Raw genomic sequence first — 23,986 nt, forward strand, 5'->3', positions numbered from 1 at the left:
CTTAATCAAAATTTAAGCCAATTTTCCCAAGAATATTCTTATATTGTCTTTAGATCCTATTTTCCCTAATATTTAATCTTAATATTTTGTTTCTTTTTTATGAAACTTTTTACAAGAACACAGAAACATAATGATTAAGTTTTGTTGCCTTGTAGAGATTCTGAAACTTGGGGTAGGATGGAGTAGTTATAGATTCTAAGAGCCTACTCCCTACAATCTGATTCTAATTCAACAGGTCTGTATCTTAGGCTGGATTTTAGCAGTCTCTTCCCACCATTTGCTGGGTTTGGCATGCAGATGATCTTTTTGTTCACTTTGAGAAACACTCATTAAAATCCGAATGGGTCAGAAAAATTTCTTTGGCATCCAGACCCCACTTTTTCCCCAACTTCTTTTTTTTTCATTCACTTGTTTTATTTTTTATTTTTTAAAATTTACATCCAAATTAGTTAGCATATAGTGCAATGATTTCAGGAGTAGACTCTTCAGTGCCCCTTACCAATGTAGCCCAACCTCTAACTCCATTTTTTACTTTTCTTCATCTTTCCATCCAACTCTGACATTTTCAGGTCCAGTTAGCACAGAATACATCTATACCTCAAAAACTATAGGCATTATATTTCTCTTCTGAGCTAATCCTATCTCTCCTCTTCTACCTGGAAAACTATCTACTTATACATCAAGGTTCAGAAACATATTACCCCCTTTATGAAGTTTCCTCTTCCCCCTTCTCTTCCGAATGCCTGTATCACTTTGCATGTATTTCTGTTAGAGTGATTATAATAATCTATTGTAGTTACTGTTTATAGGTCTGTTTTCCATGCTAATTCCATATTCATAAACAGGTCAGTAAATAGCACATATCATTTACCCAATAAACATTTGTTGAATTATAATCTGATACTAGAACCACCTCTAGAGATACTACGAGGTCAGGGGAACAGTTGCCATCTTTGCAATTATTCTTTTGAGACAAACATAATTCTTATATCTCTAAATTCCTTTAATACTTTATATTGTTTAAATTTTACCTAAGTCCTGCTTGAACTTTTTTGGGAAAAATTATTTCTAAGAGAACCCAGAGTTTGATCACACTACTTCATCCTTCCCATATACACTAATTTCACCTTTGAAAGGTATTTTCTGAGATGGTATATTCTAGAAATTAATTTTTATGTCATGATAGGAAATTAAGAAACATTTTACTGGATGATACAAACTAAATCCTTAGAATCTGGGATAGGTGATAAAGCAATTCTACTCATGGAATTCCAGTCTATTAAAAAGGTCAAAGTAGGAACTTAGATGGCAAGAAATACAACAAACTGCTAAGTGATGCTAAGTATACACTGAAAGCCACCTATGAATCTACAGCAGCAGAGAAGTTTTCAAACATAAGTGTGCTTCTCTTGTCAATTTGGCACATCATGCCCAAATGAATAACCTCTTTCCAAGTGCATTGGGGAAGGAGGCTTACATAACAATGTGCAGTTTTAGTGTTTAAACCTGCTCAACACTGGCTGTCTGAGAGCAGTCTGACATAATTCCTGCTCAGTACACAGAGAACCTTCTGTTTGCTTTGGAAAATTGTCCTGCTTACATGGATTCTCCAGCTAGTGGGCATTTCCTCATGGCCATCCGACATTTCTAAATGATTCAATGGTAATATAATCCCTTTATCTAAAATGATAATCCTTTTCCACTTTTGTCAGAAAATCAGAATGCCTTAGTGCTAGAGTCACCTGTACCTAATTCCTCCCTTTTATTTAGTTCTCTTCCTCCGTTGTGGCTGTGAGTAATGATGTGACCTTTTGTGTAACTGACACAATGGCTGCCTAATTATATCTTAATAAATAATCTTTGCACTTCACTCACTTTCAGCCTCCTAAATTCTTCTAAACAGGTGTATCATATATTGTAAAGTCAGCATATGATTAAGGGAAAAGGGGCTCAGGAAAAGTGTGGGGCTGGACTATAGGCAAACATTTTGATACATGGCTTTGATACTTGCCATATCTAAACACAAGACCTACTCTGCAAGATTTACAATTCCATGGTCTTGTCAACCTGAAATGCTTCCCTGCCCTCCTTACGTGCAACAACACAAATCTAAACCATTGTGTTCCAAATGACTTGAAGCCCTCAGCTTCTCACAAAAATTTCCCAGTGCAATCCAGTCTACCCAACACCACAGGAATATATCTTAGTTCTTAGACATGTTCTGTCTTCACCTCTAAGTTGACACTTGGCACGTATCTGGACACCCAAAAAGGTTGCACATTCCTCAAGAGCAGAAGCCAGGCCCCACATGTCTTTTATCCCCCATAACACATTAGTACCCACCAATTCCCTACTCATCAACCCTTCCCAACACTACAAAGGAATTCCCACAATACTGCAGAAGTATTTTTTTTTAATTTTATAGTCCCAATGATACCTAAATCTGTCCATTACATAGTAGATAAGGATTTTTTTTATCTCAAATAATCAGAACAACAAAATTATGGAGTTAGAAAAACAAATTAGTCTTCCAAACCAACACATAGCTAACGTCACAGGTTTGATATTGTCCATTTAAAAGAATGGGGCCCACTTGGTAACATTCCATCAAATATAGGGTACATTCTAAGACCAACTTTGGACTGAAATTTTCTTTTTGGTCTATACAATTATATGTCTCCTACAAAAACAATGTCTCATCAATGAATCAGTCTTTTTCCTGTAAGCAATTTCTTAAAAAATATATTATAAAACCATACAGTTTTAGAGCAGGGATACTTTAAGATATATCCCATAGATGACCTATCATCATTTTACAATGAGAAAATGGAGACCTAAATGATCTATGTAATTTTCTTGCAGTCACCTAATTAGTCAATGACAGAAATGGAACTATGACGCCAGTGTTGAGACCCTAAATTAATGCAATTACTGTTACACTTCATTGTTTTGTTTATAGCACAAAATACAGTAGTATTTTTAAATTAGAGTTTTGATACATACAAATGGATTTTAAAAATAATGAACACCACTATAAATGAAACATGCACATGAAGATAAACAAGTGCATGCATAATGCATTCCATGATAGACTCTCTGAATTTGCACAAGTGCACAACACAACTGTTCTTAACTCACGAAGTTTAAAGATGATTATATTCCAAGGGTTTGTAAAATATGAGCATTTCTTACCTGGCAGCTGTATGAGGGGTTGATAAAAGACATTAAACACTTGAGCTATGATTAGACATTATATTTTTCTGGCACCGAAGGTTTCCTCCTACCTGGGTTTGAGGGGATTAGCAGTTTTAAAGGAAGGTAGGCCAAAGACTTGAGAGGGATCACCCAACATATAAGACTTTGGCATTGTTACCCACATTGCAGTATTAAGTTGACTGTAGTTAATTATCAGCTAAGTATTCCTATTTGCTAGTTATGGCTCCATTTTTCCTTATTGTGCCTGAAATCCCTACTATTACAGTGACTTCTTTAAGTTAGAAAGCGTAGGTGGGAAAATCACTTGAGAAGTTGCCATGCTACTCTTCCCCAGGTAATGAAAAAAAACAGTATTAACCTTAGTGCATTTGAGCTGTAAGGAATGCATAATTTGGCAGGGCAGGAGGGAGAGAGGGTCTTGGCATAACAGAAAAGCTAATGCTGAGAAAGGACTCCACCTTTCAAACTGCCTCCAATTTTCCAACACCAATATCCACACATAGTTAACTAGGGATGTATAATTTGAAAAAAAAAAAATGAATGATACCCTCTTAATACATTTCCTAATACCCATGATCCACACAAAGAAGCTTTTATCCCACCCCATGAAAAGTAACAGGGCCTCACATTCTAATGGTCCAAACTGTTTTAAAAACACCCACCCCGATGCTTTTCAGCATCCCTTAAAGATTTAACCACCTCCATGAACTTATTTTGCCCTTTTATATAAAAGCTGGTATCTTGACAGTTTTAATAAGTACTCAGGAGAGAATAAGGAAAGTGGAGGAAAAATGCTCACTCCAGTTATCTTTTCTTTCTAAATACTAAGGCATACAAAAGAATTAATCAGCATATAGAAACCCAAATGAAACAAAGAACAGTGACATTTCACAGCTCCTAACTATGAAGAGAACTTACAAAACAGCATCAGTGTTACGACATGCAACATCAACAAAAAAAGGTAGCAAATTTGGTAGTAACGCCTTGAAATGGCTTCACTCTTAATCTTGCAAGAGTGGGGACTCCTTTGTTTTCATAAATATTTTAGTCTTTGCATTAGAAAGTTTTCATTTGTTTACATCAAAACCAAGTTCATTAATTCTTTATGTATCAGTTTCTTCACAATTTTACCCCATAATTTTAGAAGAGCAGACTGATTCTCTGGGCCAACATCAATTAAGGATGTTTTATGACCCTGTAATCTTTCAAACAAAGAAGAATACACACTCTTAACTAGCCTTCCTTAAAGCTCACCAAAGGACTACAGAATGGGTTCATTCCACATATGCAATGACTTTCACTCCCAATGGGAAGAAAGACTAAGAAATAAAGGAATGAAATACCATTTTTCCTTCTCAAGTTTAGATCATGCTTGAAGAATGTATTTGTGCTATGTAATTCTTGACTCATACAAAGAATAAATAAATAGATCCTTTGCCCAAAGAATAAATAAATAGATCATTTGCCCAAATAGTAAGTAAAGAAGACTTGAGTGGTCGTATGTTTACTTCTTTGAAACCCCATCCACCTGCTTTCAAAATTAATGTTTACAATGAAACAGATTACATTAGAAAGCAAAGTTACTCACCATGGAGGAATCACTGCTTCCACTCCCGATCGGAGCTCCCTCAGCACAGGTTGGGAGGTGGGTAGAAAGTTGACTAGCCCTGCCCCCATCTATGACATCACAATCTACCTCATAAAAGGTAGTGAAAGTGCTCTGAACTCCTGTCTGATTTCCGAGAGATACAGAAAAGAGTGAGTGAGAGAGAGAGCAAGAGAAAAAAAAAAAAAACGTACCCTATTGGGAAGGGATTGGGGAAGTGGAAGAGGGAGGGGGTCATTGGGAGAAAGAGGCATATGAAGGAATTAGGTGCTGAAAGAGATATGGATGGGCATCTGTGATATTAAGCAGCCCAGCCATATGAATTCCTCATTGGCTCTCTTGAACAGATAAATGGACCATTTTGGAGAAGGAGGATGAAGAAGCACCCTGCCTTGTCAGGCATTGTAGGGGACAATCGTTGTGGGTTCAAAGGGGATGAATCCCCTATTTAAAGCATTGAAGATCACCAAGAGAGAAAGCAAGGGCTACAGCTCTTAAAGCTTGGAACAGTATGTGGGGAATCTCAGATGTCTTTCTTGGAAGTTCCATTGCCCTGCTGTGTGACCTTCATTAAGCCCTTGGCCTCTGCATGTGCAGCCAGTACATGATACTAAAAGGATACTTACCTCTCTCATTGGAATCACTGAAGAACTAATGAATTCATTGTTGCTACAACTGCAATTCTTTTTACTCTTCCTTTTTGTACCCAAGGAGGGGCTGTGTGACAGGCACATTTTAAAAGATAAGCCAATAACCAATGCCTATTTCTACTTCTTAAGATTTTACCTTCTGCATGAAATATTACTGACAATTTTGACCAGTTTTTCTCTGTGTAGTGAATATAACATATATATGTATATATGTAAAGGGGGTAAATAAAGCCCACCTTCAAAACGGGAGAAAAATCGAATGGGAAGATTTCCATAACCATAAGGTCCCTGCACTACCACTCTCAGAGGTCAAATTTAAGTTACCCAGTGATGTTAACTGACCAAATGTGTGTCACATGCACTAAAGGTATAGTCATATTGTTATCGCTTTGTTTAACATCTGAGTCCTTTGCGGGGGTGGGGGTGGGGGGGTGGTGGTAAATTAGGCACTATGGGAGAATAATGTGGAGAACATTAAGGTATTTTTATTTTAAATGGAGATTTAGAAGTTAAAAAAACTATGAACTACTCAAAGTTGTTGAGTGGGTAATATGACAAAAGGAAGGAGTAGTTTCAAAGAGCAGGTAGGTTCTGAAACCATCCACATGGAAGCCAGATCTTCATTTGCCCAGTGCAATATATGAAAAGTGAAACTCACTATTCCCACAGAAAATATTTTAGTAAAAGATTCAAAATTATAGTTTACAGTTCATGGCATCATAAATGGGTAAAGCCCAAAGCATGTTTCTGTGTGTAGATAACCAATATTCATGATTAAAAATTTTTTCTTATGTTTTAAGCCAATATAATTCCATTTTTAATCCTGCCATTTCTAGATCACGAAATATGTAAGTGTATTAATGATCACAATTTAAAAATTAAGCAGGGGCACCTGGGTGGCTCAGTCGGTTGGGCATCCGACTTCGGCTTAGGTCATGATATCACGGTCCGTGAGTTCGAGCCCCGCGTTGGGCTCTGTGCTGACAGCTCAGAGCCTGGAGCCTGCTTCAGATTCTGTGTCTCCCTCTCTCTGTGACCCTCCCCCATTCATGCTCTGTCTCTCTCTGTCTCAAAAATAAACATATTTTTTTTTAATTAAGCAAAACTGGTAGATTAGGGAGCATTTTGAAACATAGATGCTACTAAATTCAAACTGATAATGGATTTGGCAACATTACTCCCATATTTTACTTCGAAATAAATGTTAGAGGCATTTAAATAATTTCTTCAGAAAATTAAATACAATAGAAAAAAATATCTGGCATTAATTAAAAAATGGAATTTTTCTAGTATTTGATGTTTTCTGTACTTATTAGAGAAAGCAGTGATATCCTGCTTGTTTTCCTTCTTGTATTATTGTATTTCTATTTTCAGTAATTCTAAATCTAAATTCAGCTTCTATATTCAACAGCTTTATTGTGTGAGTTTTCACAATTAATGGCCCTATGAAGTTTTCTTTTCTTCCTATTTTTACTCATTGGATCATTGACTAGTTGGCTTATCCTTGCTTTTTTATGCTTTATGATGATCCCATTTGTTTAGAAATTAGGCATCTCCTGATTTTCCCATTATAGGGAACGTGCTATTCATTTATCTTTATTTTTCAGTTTCAAAAATGATTATTATGTATTAGAAGCTTATTTGTGTCATCTCACCTTTCATACAAAATTTAAAGGTCGTTATTATAAGATTACTGATTGCAATTGTTCATTCTTCCAAGAAACACCTTAACAATATTACTACACAACAAAAAAGGTATATATCTGCCAATGTTAATATATCAGAATAAAAATGGAGTTAAACACTTTTTAACTATTGAAAGAAAACAAGTTAGACTTATAATTTGTTGATGTTTCTTATTATCTATTGCTTACTTGGAAATGGAGCATGACTTCAGGAACCCAATGCAAAACTAGGCTGCATCAAAAGGATGCAGAGTGGTGAACTGTGCTGACTTTTTTAGGTGATTTAGTATGATTGATTGCAATAATGTCTTTGGTTATGAGATTAGTTTAAGAAAAACCAAAATGAACTTTCTTTGACACAGAATGCAATGCCAGGATCAGATAATTTCCAATTCTTCTTAGGATTTAGCCACTTGACATTGTTTATGAACACTGTCACTACAATTATGGATTTGATGCATACTCTCTATGACATCACATAAATGGATGAGTTAGCCTTTCAAGACAAGATATGAAATGATTGTAAGATTTGAGTCAAGAAACTCCATTACTGAAGTCATGGTTATAATTTTATTCTGATCAAAGAGACGTAGGATTGGTTTCGTCTGTTGAAAAAAGGCGTATTTGTGTAACTTAGTGCAAAAGATCAAGAAAAGTCAGGTGGGATAATTTGTGTACTCCAAAAGAATAATCAAAAGGTGTCTTTATAAAGTAATTCATTGTGTGTAAGACATGATCAGGCAGTTGGCATGCAATCTGACCAAAATGTTATTATTAAAGAGAAATATCTCAGCAATAGAGAATCTAAACAATTTTGATAGCAATGGATTTTAATCAGGAGTTCCTAGATAAAGAGATTCTGTTCTGAGTTTGTTTTATGATAGTGTCTCACATACATAGCCTTGGGCTTAAAAGAGTATATGGTTCTTAGAAGATGATGCTGCCTGGAACTTCTCCAGGAACTTCTCTCAGTTGAGAAATAGATTTGCAAAAGGAAATGGATGAAAGAGGTCAAGATACAGATTGTGCAGATTTGACAGAAGATCTAGTCAGAGTTCCACTCAAGCTCATTATCAGCAAGGCATCTGCACAGATGAAGGTATTCAGAGAAAAGCAATAATGTAAGATGTAGTATTGATGATGAAAGAAAAGATTACAGTCCAAATTAAGTAAGCTTGCCTTCAAGAAAATTGGATTAGGATGAAATATTTGAAATATATTTATTGCCCAGAAAGAAAATGACTGTTGAAGATAGAGTAAGACAATATGTTCCGAAGCAGTAAAAGAAATCTAAACTAAGAAAACTACACACTGCCCATCCAAAAGTCTTTCCTATTTGTAAGATACATGGGCCATAACATGGCACATATTTCTCTCCTAAGGGCTGTGATAAAAGCTATATTTTATAAATCATTTAAATTAAGCTGGAGAAAGCATTTGACAAAATCTGTAGGGACAGAATGCAGAAGATAGTAAGTTAAACATGCTTTTATTTCTAGAATATAGTAAACCAAGAACAACAGTGAATACACAGAGATAGCCATCAACAGACACCCTGCTATTCTTGCTGAGAATGCTAAACAGTAAGATGAGAAACTAAATGGAAAAAAGAAAACCCAATGGATTACACAATCTAACAAAAGCACAATGGACAGAAAACCTTATCCTTTTTCATGGAAATTATTTGCTATTATAGAGAAAGGACTTTGAATATCCTCACCCTACAGATATTTAACACTGTGCCTTTTTAGTTGGAGCACCATAGAAATGTTGTTCAACGAATCAGAAAATGTACTATGTACTAAAAGGAAATACAACTCATTGAAGCTCGGATTGTTGGTTTGTCATTAGAACTTAGGAACAACATACAGAAACACTAACCTTTTTCTAGAAAAATATGGTTGTCAAAAAATTTCATCACATCCAATACCAAACATAAAATCTTGTCTCAGTTTTCCTATAGAGTCTCTTAATTTGCTTTAGTTTGAGTCATCTGAGGTAATTGAAAATGGTGCAAAATCAGTAAGATCCCCAGATAATATCTAGTGTATGATTTTAACATTTATCTTCTATTTATGTGTATATTCTTGTATCAATTTATTCACATTTTAGCTTCTTTTTCTTCCAACTGCCTCAGTATCCAGGAATTCTTGAGGTATATCCAAGTAGGAATAAGAAAAAAACAAAAACATCACAATGGATTTAGGTAACTAATTCAAAATAATGTATTTCTTGACTAGAGCTGACATATCCAAGTGTACACAGGAAAACCAGAAAGCATACACTAAATTACAGATACTATTTCAAACATAAAGGTATTCTACCCCACACTGTAGCTTCCCATAATAACTTGGTTCAACTTAAGGGAACAGATATTTTCTGGATTTGTTCTCACATATTGACAACTAGTTAAAAATGAGGAGACAGCTCCTAAGACACTAGACATTATTTAAAATATATTAATAAACAACATCTAACAATGAAATCAATGATAACAACTAGCATCTCAAAATTAGAATAGGTCTCATGGGAAAATGTTATAAACCAGCACGGCTTAAATAGGTTTGCCTGTGTCTCACAGATATCAAAAGATGCAAAATTAATGTCCCTCATCCAGGTACCTGCCATATGTCTAATTTCCAAGTTTTCACAAAATATTGCTAGTCGTTGGCTGCCAAATAATGCTCTGAATATGAACTGAGATCCAAAACATTAACTGGGAATAGATTAAGGTGTGGATCACTTGCCTTCTTTTTGATTAGAGAGAGGCTTTCAAAACTTGAATAGCTTTAAAACCTAAAGAAATGGAAGTTCACTGACTGAATGACAAGTAATGGCACTGACATTTCTGAGGCAGAGACATTCTTCTTAAAGCCACTAGCCACTTCTCCTCTGACGAGCAATAATGAATGCCCTCAGACCAAAGTATAAATGCCTCAGAGTACAGGTTCAGGTGATGCACTCAAATTAATCCATTGAGTAGATCCAAGTTAGGTCAACCCATGCTTCCAGCTGTGGTAAAGAGTTATTTGCTTGGTTCGTGTTCCAATTTTGCCACAGGAGAGTCTGTTTTCTCACTTTAAAATGAGAGCATTAGAATATAAAGTCTGTTTCTATGCATAAAATAAATCAGTTTAATTTCATCAGTGAAAAAACTGATTTTTTTCAATGCATAGAATTGATCAAATTGATAGGTTTAGGGCCACTGTCACTAAGTATGTAACTAAAGAGCTTCTTTAACAGAGCAATACACCATCCTCCTTTGCACAAAGACTATTTAAATTCAGGGAGACACCTATACAGGTGTGGTATACTAGACTCAAAACTTGTTATGATGCCTGGCACCCAAGGAAATTTTTACTTATAACATTCCTCATTTCCCACTTCTTCCACATGTAATACCTTGAGTTTGTCAAATGTCACCTTTATAACACTGGGAGAAAGAATCTGCACTGAAAAATCACTTAAGGGTTATTTTTCTCTGAAGGTTTGCATAATTTAGGTTGTACAAAATCAATGGCCATGTACACTGATATAAATGTAACAGAGGAAGACTTAATGCAGGAATCAAAACTTAAAAATGGTTATAGTTTTACTGTCATAACAGATTGAGAAGGTTAGGTTTTTCAGAGAAAGATTGAATTATTCAGCAACCCATCTTAGTAGTAAAGTATATGCAAAGAACTATGGCCATTCTGCCAATGATAAGTACTTGTTTAATTTTCTTAGTGTTACAGAGTATTTCCACCATCTTTCCATCCAGATTTATAATCTAAAGTTTGTTTTAATCTTACTGTCTCTAGATCTGGCCTCTCCTACTGTTGCATAGTTCAGGAAAGTCTGTTAAGCCCAAATACTTAATGGCCTACCCTCTGAAAAATCTGGAGAAAATTCTTTGTAACTGCAGTTAATTTCCTGAACACATACCCTTTTGTTCAAGTGAAGCAGAGAAATGTATTTCAAATCCAAATTGAAATAGCAATTTAGATTTGTTTCCATTACTACTACACTCTGATCAGTGGAGATCAAGAATTGACAATAAACAGAATCAGAATATATATATAAAAAACTCTTTCCCCAAAAAAGTGTTGCTTAAAGTACAAGGTTACATAAGTAGGTACAATGCTAATTCCAATGACTGCTTCGTATCATTATAAAATACTAACACTATTTTTATAGAGGAAATATAGAACTTTTCAAATAAAATGCAATTCTCATCTCAACAAATCACATTTTAAAAATATATTTTAAATATATGTAATATAAGTGTATAAAATATATATTTTAAAAGATATAATACATATAGCACTGTACAAATAATTCCCACATTTTCTTTTACCTAAATTTTCTTGGATCAGATGTGTCACAGTTGTCAACCACTTGTTCAGTTCCTGATTACTGCTTATTTGAGGATAATAGAGTAAATATCAAATCATGTGTATTTGTTGTATGTGCATGTTTGTGCACATGCACATATGTATCTTTGGTTATATGCCATAGTCAGGTAGGATTGATTTGGCCATTATCAGTTTCTAGTAGTGTATTAATGGTTTTCATTTATTACCATGAACATTCATGTTGATTTTGAGTCCAATTTTTTTAATGACGTGAAACAGGCAATAAGGACTGTAATTGACCCCTTATTCTCTAATATTTTTCTTTAACAATTCAAATCCTACCAGCATCACAAATTATATTTTCTCACCTTGTCAAGCTTCTCTCCACAACCCAATTGAGAGAGATTTAAATTTGGAAAGGAGAGATTTAAATGGCAAAGAACAAAAGTGCACATTAGGGCAGGTTACTCCATTCCTCAGGAATAGGGCAGGGCTCCATTCAGTCAGTCTGAGGAAACTAATATCCCCACCTCAAAACTCTGCTCCTATATTTTGTTAATATGAAAAAAAGACATTTAAATGCAATAAAATCTTTCAAAATTTGTAGCATTTTATGTGGGGTCAACTATAAGTTACAATTTGTGTCCTTCCATCTCTGACCTAAACAGTGAATTCCTGTCCGGGGTAGGGTTATTGCTCTTTTGTTCTGACTTCATTGTTATAATGAGACTCTTGATGTAGTTGAACTTCAAATAATAATAATAATAACAATAATAATAATAATAATAATAATAATAGTAAGGCGCAATTTCTCAGATTTATCAGAATGTTTGATGTTCAGCATTCTACATTCTTAAATTCCACCTTACTGTTTCCAATCTCATTCAGAAAAATTCACGAAGTACAAATGTTAGGGTAAAAATAATCAAAGGTTATTTAGAATGATTTTTATGTCTTCAGATCCATGTGTACATCTTCATTTTTACATTTAAAAGAATCCATTAAATCCTCTGAAACCTAGTAAATAAAAATTAATTAAAAACACAACCATCAAATATACAAGTAATATCCGCATCACAGCTTTGGAATTTACTTGTATGCAAAATATATTTACATACTTGGAAAAAAGTTTGCTCAACTTTTCTGCCATGATGAATATAATGCTATCACATTTAAGGGATATTACCTTCACTAAAATAATTTACGATACGCTATGGTTAAATTTCTTTTTTTTTTCTTCTTTCATGCCTCTTCTCTCCTATCCTACTCTCATTTCTTCCTCTTCTTTCAACATTCCTTTTTCCAAAAAGCATGTAAACTGACCTAAGAGATTAAATAAACAAACACTAAGCCAATAAAGCCAATTTATAAACTAATGTATGTTTAATATTCTGGACTTCAGTTTCTTCTACTTTCACTTTAACATTTCTGTCACTGTTAGTTTTTGGGTTTTTTTTGTTTGTTTGTTTTTTTGTTTTTGTTTTTTGGTTTTTTTTGTTTGTTTTTTTAGATTTTCTCTTCCCCATTGACCTCCTTAGCAACCACACAAATGGCGTAAGCTGAATTGGCTCACAAATGCATCTTCTACTTTGAGATTTAGTAGGAATGGCACCTTTTGCCTGTTGAGAAGGATTTAAGCCAATAACTTTTAAAAACATATCTCCAGACAGAAAATTAGTAGTGCTTCTTAGACAGCAATTGTATGATTGAGCACATGTAAGCATATATCCAGGATTGTGTTATTTCTCCAACTCCCCATCGTGTCACAAGAAGAACTTTTGCACCCATTGTCCCCAGCCTATGACCTGTTGAGTTTTCCTGCCCCACCTCTCAAGCCAAAGGCAGATACAACAGAAGAAGCCTTTCCCAGTTAGTACACACAGAATCACATAAAACATACACATGCTGACATGATACATAACTGTGCACATGTGCATTCTGTTCATCATGCTAGCTCACGGCTCTAAAAACACAGCTCTCAGCTTTGAGATTTAAGTCATTTCTCTTGGAAAAATGGAAATAAGCTATCCAAATCTCTTATTTTAGGGGAAATTTTGATACTAACAAATATACCTTCCTGGGAGCTTTCCTCTATTTCAGAAAAGAAGCCACAGCCTTGAATCCCATTATTTAAGCATTTCTCTCTCTCTCTCTCTCTCTCTCTCTCTCTCTCTCTCTCATATATAATACTATAGTAGTTTATCCCTAAAAATATAGCAACTTTGTCATGCCAGACAACAAAATAAATGGGGCCCTAGGCATGGACACATTTTTCTTGGCAAAATCATTGAAAGTTTGTGTGTATGGGGTCTTACATTCTTGACTCTTTCAGAACTTTGAAGGCAGTCATTTGTGGCTATTTTGCAAAAGAAACACATTGGTATTTTTTCTCCATTAGCCATCAGTGAAGGAGGATGAAGAATAAGATGGACGCAGAAGTGGCAAAGACAGCAGACTACAGATGCAGGTATGGCACCAAATAGCAATCAAGCTTTGAAAAAATGAGGAGGCCAAGAGCAGGTCCAAAACTGAGCAATATATAGCAAACCTTTATAATGCATTTGACTCAAAACTATTATAAAGTTATATAACATTCCTCAAAAAGAAGCCTTCTCCCATGCAAGGATTTATGAACTTTGCCAATAAGACTCAAAGAAGGAAACAGGCTTCTTGATGGTGTTCTCAATCTCAAACACCTCTACAAATGCCAACAGTGCAAGTGATAAAAGCCAGTGATGGTTTGGACTACATCTAAATGAGGAAAAGACAATGGAAATGATGCTCGGGAAGCAGTGATGAACAATGGGTACTGAGAGGATAATGGAGAACAGCTCTGCCAGTAAAATATCACCTAAATGAGGTTGTGGACTCTGAGATCCACAAAGATGCTTTGTGCATCCATGTAAATAATAAGATTTGGAAAGTGACAAATGAAAGCACACAAGGCAAGCTAAACAAAAAGCACTCAGTTCCACAGGTGCTATATACAGATGGACATGAAAGCCGAATGGTATGGGAAACTATACCATCGAGTCTGAAGATAAGAAAAGAAGCAAGGGATATGCAATGTTTTGATCACTTCTTGGCAGAGAGAAACTGGGTAATTACCAACTCGGCAGAAAGGACACATTGCAAGACAGATTGCTCTTGGTTGTTGAAGAATGTTGAAGCAGGATCGTTTTGGAAATGCAAAGAGGTGACTATGCTTTGGGAAGAGGCACAAAATAGCCAATTTATCGGACTCTAGGTGAAACTGCATGGAACAGGCTTTCCAGACGGCATCTCCATGCAAGCCAGATCAGCTCTTTTCCCAGCTGTTTTCTGCCACCCAAATAATACAGAACCTGAAACCGTTGAAGATGATTTTTCCATATATTTTTATCAAATGGTCAAACTGTTGAATTTCTGAAAATTGAGAATTGAGCTTCATGACTCGTCTGATTTTCAAAAGGCATTCACCACGTTGATAATGTGATGTTCCCAGTAATGTCACACTTAAAATGGCAGCATCATCGTTGACTGGGAAAAGAACTAAAGGTGGCAGAGCCACACTTTGGAATTTGCATATAGTTTACAATAGATGGCACCTCGTGTTCAAAGAAGGGGACAGAGGGAGGAGAAGCCAAGGTGAAGAACCTCATCACATACATTTGGAAATCTTGCCAAGAAATCATAATTCTTCTATTAATCAAACTTATTTCTTTATATTTGATGAAAATGGACCAGATACTAAGGGAAACACCGGAGTGATTAAGCAAAGAAGACATAATTGTTAGTGTTTGACAACTATGTTAGTTTTTGGCAACAGCACATCAACCTGTATTAAATTTGAATATTTTCTGGCTTTCAAGGATTACTGATAACCTAGTATGCATTGGAACCTGATGAATGAATTCCTATTGTTTTCATCATCTCTAACATGTGAACACAATCCACACATAGAGAGGCTGGCTCCTGAACAGAGAGTGAAAATTACTAGGACTAACAAAGGGAAGTAGACTCACAATGAGTAAATGTGCAAAAGCTCCAAATAATTATAATAGTCAAAGCTTGGCAATGAGTTTCCAGACTACAAAATTAGTTTTCTTGTGAAGAATGGAGATTTTACAAGGCTAGTATAAACATGGGGTAATTGGAAAATCAAATTGCTCTTTGTGAGTTATTGTAAGGTCTGGAATAATGGTGATAACATTTATTTAAAAAAAAAACTCCCTATGAATCACTGTAGTTTGGTGTTTTTAGCAGTACTGTTGCCAAGAATGCTTGCCTTGGAAGCACAACAGTGGGAACTTTAATTGTGAAGCCCAACTCCCAGCTTACCCCTGACACAATGAGCTCTCCTCCTAGATTCTGAACTTCTGCCTTCACCTTGCTGCAGATATTAAGCTGATGGCAATACAAAGCAATTCGTTGAAGGTAGGCTAATAAATCCTGCTTACATGCTGAATCAGGACACTATAAAACATTAAAAAAAAAGTGATCTCAATTAGTAAGTACTCTTCAGTTTCTAACACTTGCTATATAAAAGCTGTGAGAATAAAAGGTTTTAGTGTCATAAATATTAATCACATCCATTTAACTTCTTGATAGCACATTTTATGAAAGCCACAGTCAGTAGTTTACAATGGTCAGCTGTACTTTGATACAATACTCTAAACAGAATATTGAAGATCTTCCAGAAAGTCTTACTGGAACTTCTGTACATGTTTATGAGTAATTTTACCAGTTGTCTTCTAAACTGTTAAGAAAACCAAATATTCTACAGGTTTTTTTCTTAGTGGCCCACTCAACATTCACTATGTGTAGGTATTTTAATATGGACAACCAAAGGAACAGAGGCTAGAAAGAAATCGCTCTGCGTAGAAATCTCTCTGACACAGCATAAGATAGAATTTCAATTCATTTGGTTGGGTGAAAAAACCATTTGTTTCCTTTGGCTTTCTCAGAAAAGTATCATTCACTAAAGGAAGTCTATTACACTTTTTGGATTTTTGTATTTATCAAAAATTTAGCAACATTATAAACTTTAAATAAGACATTCTGAGAAGGATCATAACCACTGTTAGAGAAAGAGGTTTAAGTAGAGTTTGAAGCCAACTGAAACAAACACATAAGAGTAAAAACAGAGCTCTTCAAAGGTTATACCAGAGTCAACTAGAACCAGGAATTTTGGATTCTCTCTGAGACTTAGTGGGTAGATATCCATCAAATACACAGTGAGCTTAGCTGAACACTTCCAAAGATATTTACATGACTCTCTAAAGCATTTAAGGGCTTCAATACCAATGGTTATTCAATAATTGGAATATATTTCTATTACTATCAAAAGTTCAGTTCAAGATTCTGTAGGCCATTCCATTGTTCTGGCTCAATTTAGCACTTGTAAAGGATGTATACTCACCAAATTTTTGATCCAACACTGTAAGAAATAAAGATCTATAGCTAAATCTGAAGTGACTTATTTAGAATAAGCGAATGAGAGGGGTGCCTGGGTGGCTTGGTCAGTTAAGTTTCTGGCTCTTGATTATAGCCTGGTTCATGATCTCATGACTGTGAGATCGACCCCCAAGTTGGGCTCCTCACTGGGCATGGAGCCTGCTTAAAATTCTCCCTTTCCCTCTGCTCCTCACCCACTCACTGTTTCTCTATCTAAAAAAAAAAAAAAAAAAAAAAAAAAAAAAAAGTTATGAGAAAAAGACTCCAGCTAGGTTTTCTTCAAGCTTAAGGCAATTCTTAAAAAAAAAAAAAAAAAAAAGGCAAACCTTTCATTAATACTGTGAATCCTGTGGTTTTGACATAACCATATCTTTAACAAATGACAAAGGGGTCTCTTTTATATATAACACCATTGTGGTACTTTTTTTCACTAACTGCATTTATCAAGAAAGAATCCCACAGAGACTGTTTTAGCTTTCTACAAGTACTTAATACTGTAATATTTATCCTACTCCAGAGACCCATATACTGAAAGGAATTAACTTTAAAATGATATCTCCCTTGAGGGCTGACAAGGCTTTCGATACAAATACCTTGCAACAAATTAAACTCGAAGTTCTATCTCAATGGAACAGTAATTAAAAATGCAACAGTCCGTAAAAAGTTTATATTGCTTGTGTATCTCAAATCTTCATAAAAATATTTTCAGGCAAAATAAAGGCAACACATCCACTTTTTGGTAATGTTCATCCTATTCCATTATTTAAAACACACATAAAAGCATGATGGACCAAGAAATATAATTCATATATCATGAAAATAGGTGATTTTGAGAAAGATATGTCCTATTCAGACAAAGCATTAGCAAAAACTGCAAGTTGCTTCATAGCTGATGACAGTGCACATGCCACCAAGAGAGGGTTATATTTAACCCTCATGTGTTTATTTTAAGTCATCATAGAATAGCATTTAAATATTTTGTCATTTAATTTCTTGTTTAATTTTTGTTTTTATTTTTTAAATGTTTATTTATTTTGAGAGAGAGAGAATAAGCCAGGGAGGGGCAGAGAGAGAGGGAGAGAAAGAGAATCCAAAGCAGGCTTCATGCTGTCGGTGTAGAGCCCACAGTGGTGCTCAATCTCACCAACTGCGATCATGACCTGAGCTGAAATCAAGACTCAGACACTTAACCAACTGAGCCACCCAGGCGCTGCAAAATACTTTGTTATTTAATTGCAAAATACATCTAGAATCTTGGGATTTGTGTGTGTGCATGTGTGATGTGCTTTCCATATACCAAAACTGCCTGGGACTATGATTCAAGTTGCATAATTGCTGGAAATAAAGGTCCTAAAATGCGAAAGCAAAAAACAAGAACTCAAGGAACCTAAACATACTAAAAAATAGTTTAAAGCAATTTAGATTCAGAAGTGAATCTAATGGAGAATCTAATTAATGGAGAAGCCATCCAAACTCCATCTACTTTCACTTCAGGAAAGAAGTCCTTCCTCACAAAACTCTTTTTAGAACCTTTACCAATCTCTTCTCACTCCACTCATCCCAAGTGCCCTGAACATTTTCAGGGAAAAAATGTGGCGTTCTTTCCTGGCTGGTACATTTTTGTTTGTTTGCATACATGCGTGCATATTTCCAAGAACATTCATTATCTCTCCTCTCTTTTCCATAAACTTTCTGGGATACATACAGAACTCTGTATAGATCAGTTCAATTTATCCTGCAAACTGCAGGGAGCCTGGCAGTTGATATGTCCCTGAAATTAGCAACTTAGTGGTGGTTTGGTCTTCAACCCATACAAATTTTAGGGGATAGTCAAATGGTGGTAATATTTAATGAATTATCTTTACAATTAAGTGTTTCTCCAAAATTAAAATGTTTTTAATGTTTGTTTATTTTGAGAGGGAGACAGATCAAGTGAGCAAGTGGGTAGAGGGGCAGAGAGAGAGAAGAGAGAGAATTCAAAGAAGTCTCTGCGCCATCAGCCTAGAGCTCAATGAGAGGCTCGATCTCATGAACCATGAAATCATGACCTGAGCCGAAACCAAGAGTCTGATGCTTACCTGACTGAGCCACCTAGGAGCCCCTCTCAAAAATTTAAAAGCAAGCACAAAACATTCCCTTGGATTAGCCATCATATATGTAAAAAAATTAAAATGAGACAATCTGCTGGCATATTTTAAATGTAATCTTAATGATTTATTCATGTGTTTTCAGTATTTACAAGACGAGTGGATTTGGTATTGACTTCTGAGGGATTCTAGAATCTGGGATGTTGAGACGGCAAGTATTTAGGGGAAGAGTCAAACATTAAGGAATGAAGGAAGAAAATTATAATAAGCAACTCAAAAATTATAGGAGACTAGGGCCATTAAGAAGGAGGAACAATCCTATGTCAATGTCTCCAGACAGTATCACTATATTGGAGTCTAGTAAGCGATTTCATGCTCATAATGTTGTGTCCATGTAAGTAACAGCTTATGTAATATTTTCTATTTCAGAATATTATTTTATATTTTAAGACATTTTTCCTTTTAAAATAGCTCAAACTATAAACCACTGTTATTTAAAAGGGTAAGAATTAGTTACCTGTACAAGTCTACTGTTTAAAGTACCCTTATAAGGAATGGAACATTATTGCAACTAGACATATTTAGAACAGAATTTTAGATTTCCAATTTAAGCCACATGACATGCAAAGTGTGGAGATAAACACAAATACTCAGTTGAGATTCAGAACTACTTTCATGTATCTAACTTCGGTCTGAAAGCACAAAAGATACTCTCAGAATTTCCTTTCTCTGTAATGCCTTTAAATCCAGATGAAAATAAAGCTGAAATCTGGAGGTTCCTGATTATGTGGATTAATTCCATTTATGCCAGAGCATTATTAAGAATTATCAAGAGTATCATTATAGTAAGATCAGTATTAAATAACAAGAGTTAAAAGTTCTTTCTCTTCCTCTTTATGCAGTGTAGCTGACTTGCTGAATGAGGGTAGCCAGCATAATCCATTCTTTGGGGGTTATGTCTCTTAAGTAGTGGGTACTCTTCGTTCTGAAGGAGTTTTGGTCATAGGCCTGATGAGTCGCTCCTGGACTGAACCCACTTTGCCATGAACTCAGTCTCAGCAAAGTTAGAGTCCAGTTTGTAAAACGTAAGTGATTACAATTCATCCTTCAGAAGCATTTTATAGAGTACATAAAAACCATTATAGAACCCAAGTGCTAATTAATGGTACCACACAGCATGTGCTTACTCTCCCTCCTGTATTACCTGATCAGCCACAGCGCGGGCTAACTTGTCCATTCGAGAACCTGCTTCGGCAATTTTCTTGGCAGCATTAATAACATCAGATGTATTTTTCAATGGGCCTTTGCCTCTGAAACAACATATACAACATAATTAGAAATTTACTTCTAACAAATAAACAAACCTACCGTATTGTTTGTCCAGGACTCTGTTGTTGTATTTGATTTTGCTCTGTCCAGATCAGAAGGATTTTAGATGTTTTCTGGGTTCACTTCAGTTTCCATGTTAATAGTCTACTTTACCTCCATTCACCTTTAGGGAATATTTTTCCTTATTTTGATGTGCATGCTCATAGTTTATTCTTTATATTAATTTCTTTGTTTTTAAACAGTGGTTCATTAAAAAAGATGACCACTTTGAAGGTGATAGGAATTTAATATTTAAAAGCTTACCATGTGCCTATGCTATTATATATACCACCTCACTTGGATTCATTACAACGCTAGCAAGCAAGCATCATTATTCCCACTTTAGAGGAGAGGAAAATGGAAGAAATACTATTAACTCAACTAAGCTTTATAAAGGACAAAATGTAAATTCTACATTTAAATCAGAGTCTAGCCAAAGTGAATACAAATGCATTGTCTTTCATACCATATCCAGCACTATATTGTATTAATTATATTTTTAAGTCTACTTTGACACTCTGAAAAGCAATGGTCTCTCATATATAACCATACACCAAATCGGCCAGCATTTCAGAAATCTGTTGAGCCCGCACTCCCATTGGCTTGTATGCTTCCAGTACTGACTTATGAACAAAAAACACAAAACACTGTGTGACAGTAGATGTCTTTATACTTCCAAACCATCGTCCCATATTTTCACATAACATTTTCAATTTGGTGAACTGTTTAATATTACATGTATTTTAAATATTTATTATAAAAGAAAAGGAAACTATGCTGCACTATAAATCTTTAAACAAAATGGGGCATGTGACTTTTCTTTCTCTTTTCTTGAGAGGTAAATAAAACAATACGTTTATTCTTTTTTTTTTTTTTTAGCATTGTTACTTATTCTGCTCTCCTTATGTGCATCTAAAAATCAATGCAATTTTTAAGGCTACAAAATTACATTCCTATAGTTAGAAATGTGGTGAGATGTGGAGAAAAACTACTCAGAAACAACTTATTTAGAACACATAGGGATATATACAGTGGCAATGACTGCCATTGTTATATAATAACATTTTCTAAATAGAAGACTTAAAATGGCTTCAGAAAATATATGTAAATGAAGGATATTTTGTTCATTTTCCCTCCTAATTTCCCTTTTGGTATTTTTTACATTCATAGCTAAAAAAAATGCATTGTATTCATGTCAATGCTTAAACACACAGGATGGCAAATTCAAAACTTAAGATATTTTATTTTGCTATGGTAGCTTTAATTTGTCCACAAAGGACAGTGATTTTTTTTTTCCAGTTACTACTTAGGTTTTTAACTATGACAAGAGACTTCATATGTGAATTTTATGTAGCATAGATAAGATTTTGTGAAAATCTGGCTCCCATTTTCTAACATTAATTTGTTATTATCTGTAAATAAACTTTTCCTTGTTTTTGATTTATATTTTTTAAAGAAAGTTTAGATGCAGAATCTGTCAATGTTTAATAATTTTGTCATTATTACACATTTGTTTTATAACTTCCAGACCTTAGAATCTCTTCTTGTTTAAAGTTTTACTCTGACACAATATCTGTTGTTACTTTTTGCCTTCAATCTTAACCCATAAAAAGAGGTGTATGCTGCTTAACTTTTTCCTCACCAACAATCAGGTATTTGTTTGTTTCAAGAATTTCAAAGGATTTGGAAAAACACTGCCCCATGAACTTTACGTAACTTTCAACAGTTGATTAATTATGACAAAATATGCTAAGTTAGTAAGGAATACTTATAGAGATCTACATTTGCCTGAAGCTTAGACTCCCGTCTTATAGCCAAAGAACAATTAGAAGCTTGTCTTTTGTGACTACACAGGAAACTACAGTTCAGAGACTAACTAGTATATCGTTACTTAAAACATTTGAGTCTAGAGCCCATTTTGTAGACTCAGTTCAAATTCTTAGAGTCCCAAGCTGGTGATACGAATGTATTTCAGTAAACTAGGCAGCAAAATAGAACTTTTGAGATCATCAAATATTTCTTTCTTTTCTAGTTGAGGAAACTGAAACCCAAGCAGGAAGTCTCAGTGACATGCCCAGGATGATACTGGCAGAGACAAAAAGAGAATTAGGGTTGGGACCTCTGTGTCCTGAATCACAATTTAGTACTCTTTTTGCTATATATATATTTAATTCTTATAAGAATGCTCAAGTAGTGATCTCAAGGAAAACAAATAACCTTCACTACAGACATGAATTTACAAGAAATAATGAAAACAAGAATTATCTGACTCAAGCATTTACAAAGAAGCAGCAGGAAAAAAAAAAAAAACTAATAAAATTACAAGAAGAGATTAATGATTTAGAAAATAATGAAACATGGAAAATAATTCTAAAACAGGGTCCACCCCCCCAAAAAAAAGGAAAACCAGATGTAAAAAAATATACTTAGATTGCTATCAAAACAAAATAAAGGAGACAACAAACATTTAAAAGTAAAAAAAGGTAACAGTGAAATGACCTTAGAAAACAAAATTAAGAGTATCATAAAACTAAATTTCTCAACACATGTAAATATATTTGAGAACCTGGAGGAATAACTTTCAAGGAAAATATAAGTTACCAATGCTGACAAGAAAGGAGATTTTGAAAAAACTACAGAGTCTGATTTCCTGTTTATAGAAATAAACAAGACTGTTAAAGACAAAGTTAGTCAAAAAATCAGTCAATCCAGATGGTGTCTCAGAGGAAATCACTAACCCTTTAAAAAGAGGATAATCTCAATGTTATTTAAACTCTTCCAGAATACAGGAAGAAAGTCTTCAAAAACAATTTCATTCTGGACCTAGTTCCTCCTGGTCCCAATTGTGTTTCTAAGATTGACCAGGTCTGACCCTGGACCCAGTCTGGTTTTGAAGGTGTGCCCAGCCTTATTTTGGATTTAGTACTGTTTTCTAAGTCAGACCCTTTCCACCCCAGACCCAGTCCCACTCCGGCTAGTTTCTGGAACCAGTAGGGGGAGGAAGCTGGAGGTAGGGGCAGGTAGGGAGAAGCTCATACAAAGTCTGAAAACGCATAATGCCAAAGATTTGGAGCTATGATCCAAAATCCAGGAACGGCTTATCCACCACCTCCAGAGGCAGCAAGAAATCAGCAGAGTTCAAGGAAGATGGCAGCATAGGAGGATGCTGGACTCACCTCGTCCTGCTGATTGCTTAGATTCCACCCACATCTGCCTGAATAATCCAGAAAAACACTGGAAGACTAGCAGAACAGACTCTCTGGAGCCAAGCATAGACAAGAGGCCCACAGAAGATGGTAGGAATGGTGGAGAGGTGGTGCGCGCTACACGGACTGGCGGGAGGGAGCTGGGGCAGTGGAGGACCAGCCCACCTGGCAAGGCAGAGCCCCCGAGTCTGACTTGCAGAAGCAAAGGGACCAGACTGAGTGAGTTCTGACAGACAGCCAGCGAGACTTAACATCTGGAATGTTAAAAGTCAACAGCTCTGCTCTCAGAGAGCAGGGAGGGCGAGAGGACACCTGGAGGGAGAGTTTTTGAGCCCTGAAAGGACAGAGCTCAGCTCAGCGGGGAACAAAGGCGCTGGCAAGCGCCATCTCCCTCT

General features: G+C 35.3%; 1 protein-coding gene across 5 annotated transcripts in view; it reads right to left on the reverse strand.

Annotated features, from left to right (window-relative positions):
* CTNNA2 (catenin alpha 2) overlaps window positions 1-23,986 on the reverse strand; it is a 1,102,119-nt gene that overhangs the window by 25,935 nt on the left and 1,052,198 nt on the right. For 3 of the 5 annotated variants that reach the window (XM_060656428.3, XM_060656437.3, XM_060656453.2), the window contains 3 exons: window positions 20,222-20,327; window positions 15,815-15,949; window positions 4,805-4,948 (listed from right to left, as the gene is read on the reverse strand). In XM_060656428.3, coding sequence (XP_060512411.1) covers window positions 4,805-4,948; window positions 15,815-15,949; window positions 20,222-20,327 — 385 coding nt within the window. The remainder of the gene's footprint in view (window positions 1-4,804; window positions 4,949-15,814; window positions 15,950-20,221; window positions 20,328-23,986) is intronic. The other 2 variants (XM_060656443.3, XM_060656451.3) reach the window with 1 other exon arrangement.

The sequence above is a fragment of the Panthera onca genome, chromosome A3 (genome assembly GCF_046562875.1).
Source record: "Panthera onca isolate mPanOnc1 chromosome A3, mPanOnc1 haplotype 2, whole genome shotgun sequence".
NCBI classification, from domain to species: Eukaryota; Metazoa; Chordata; class Mammalia; order Carnivora; family Felidae; genus Panthera; species Panthera onca.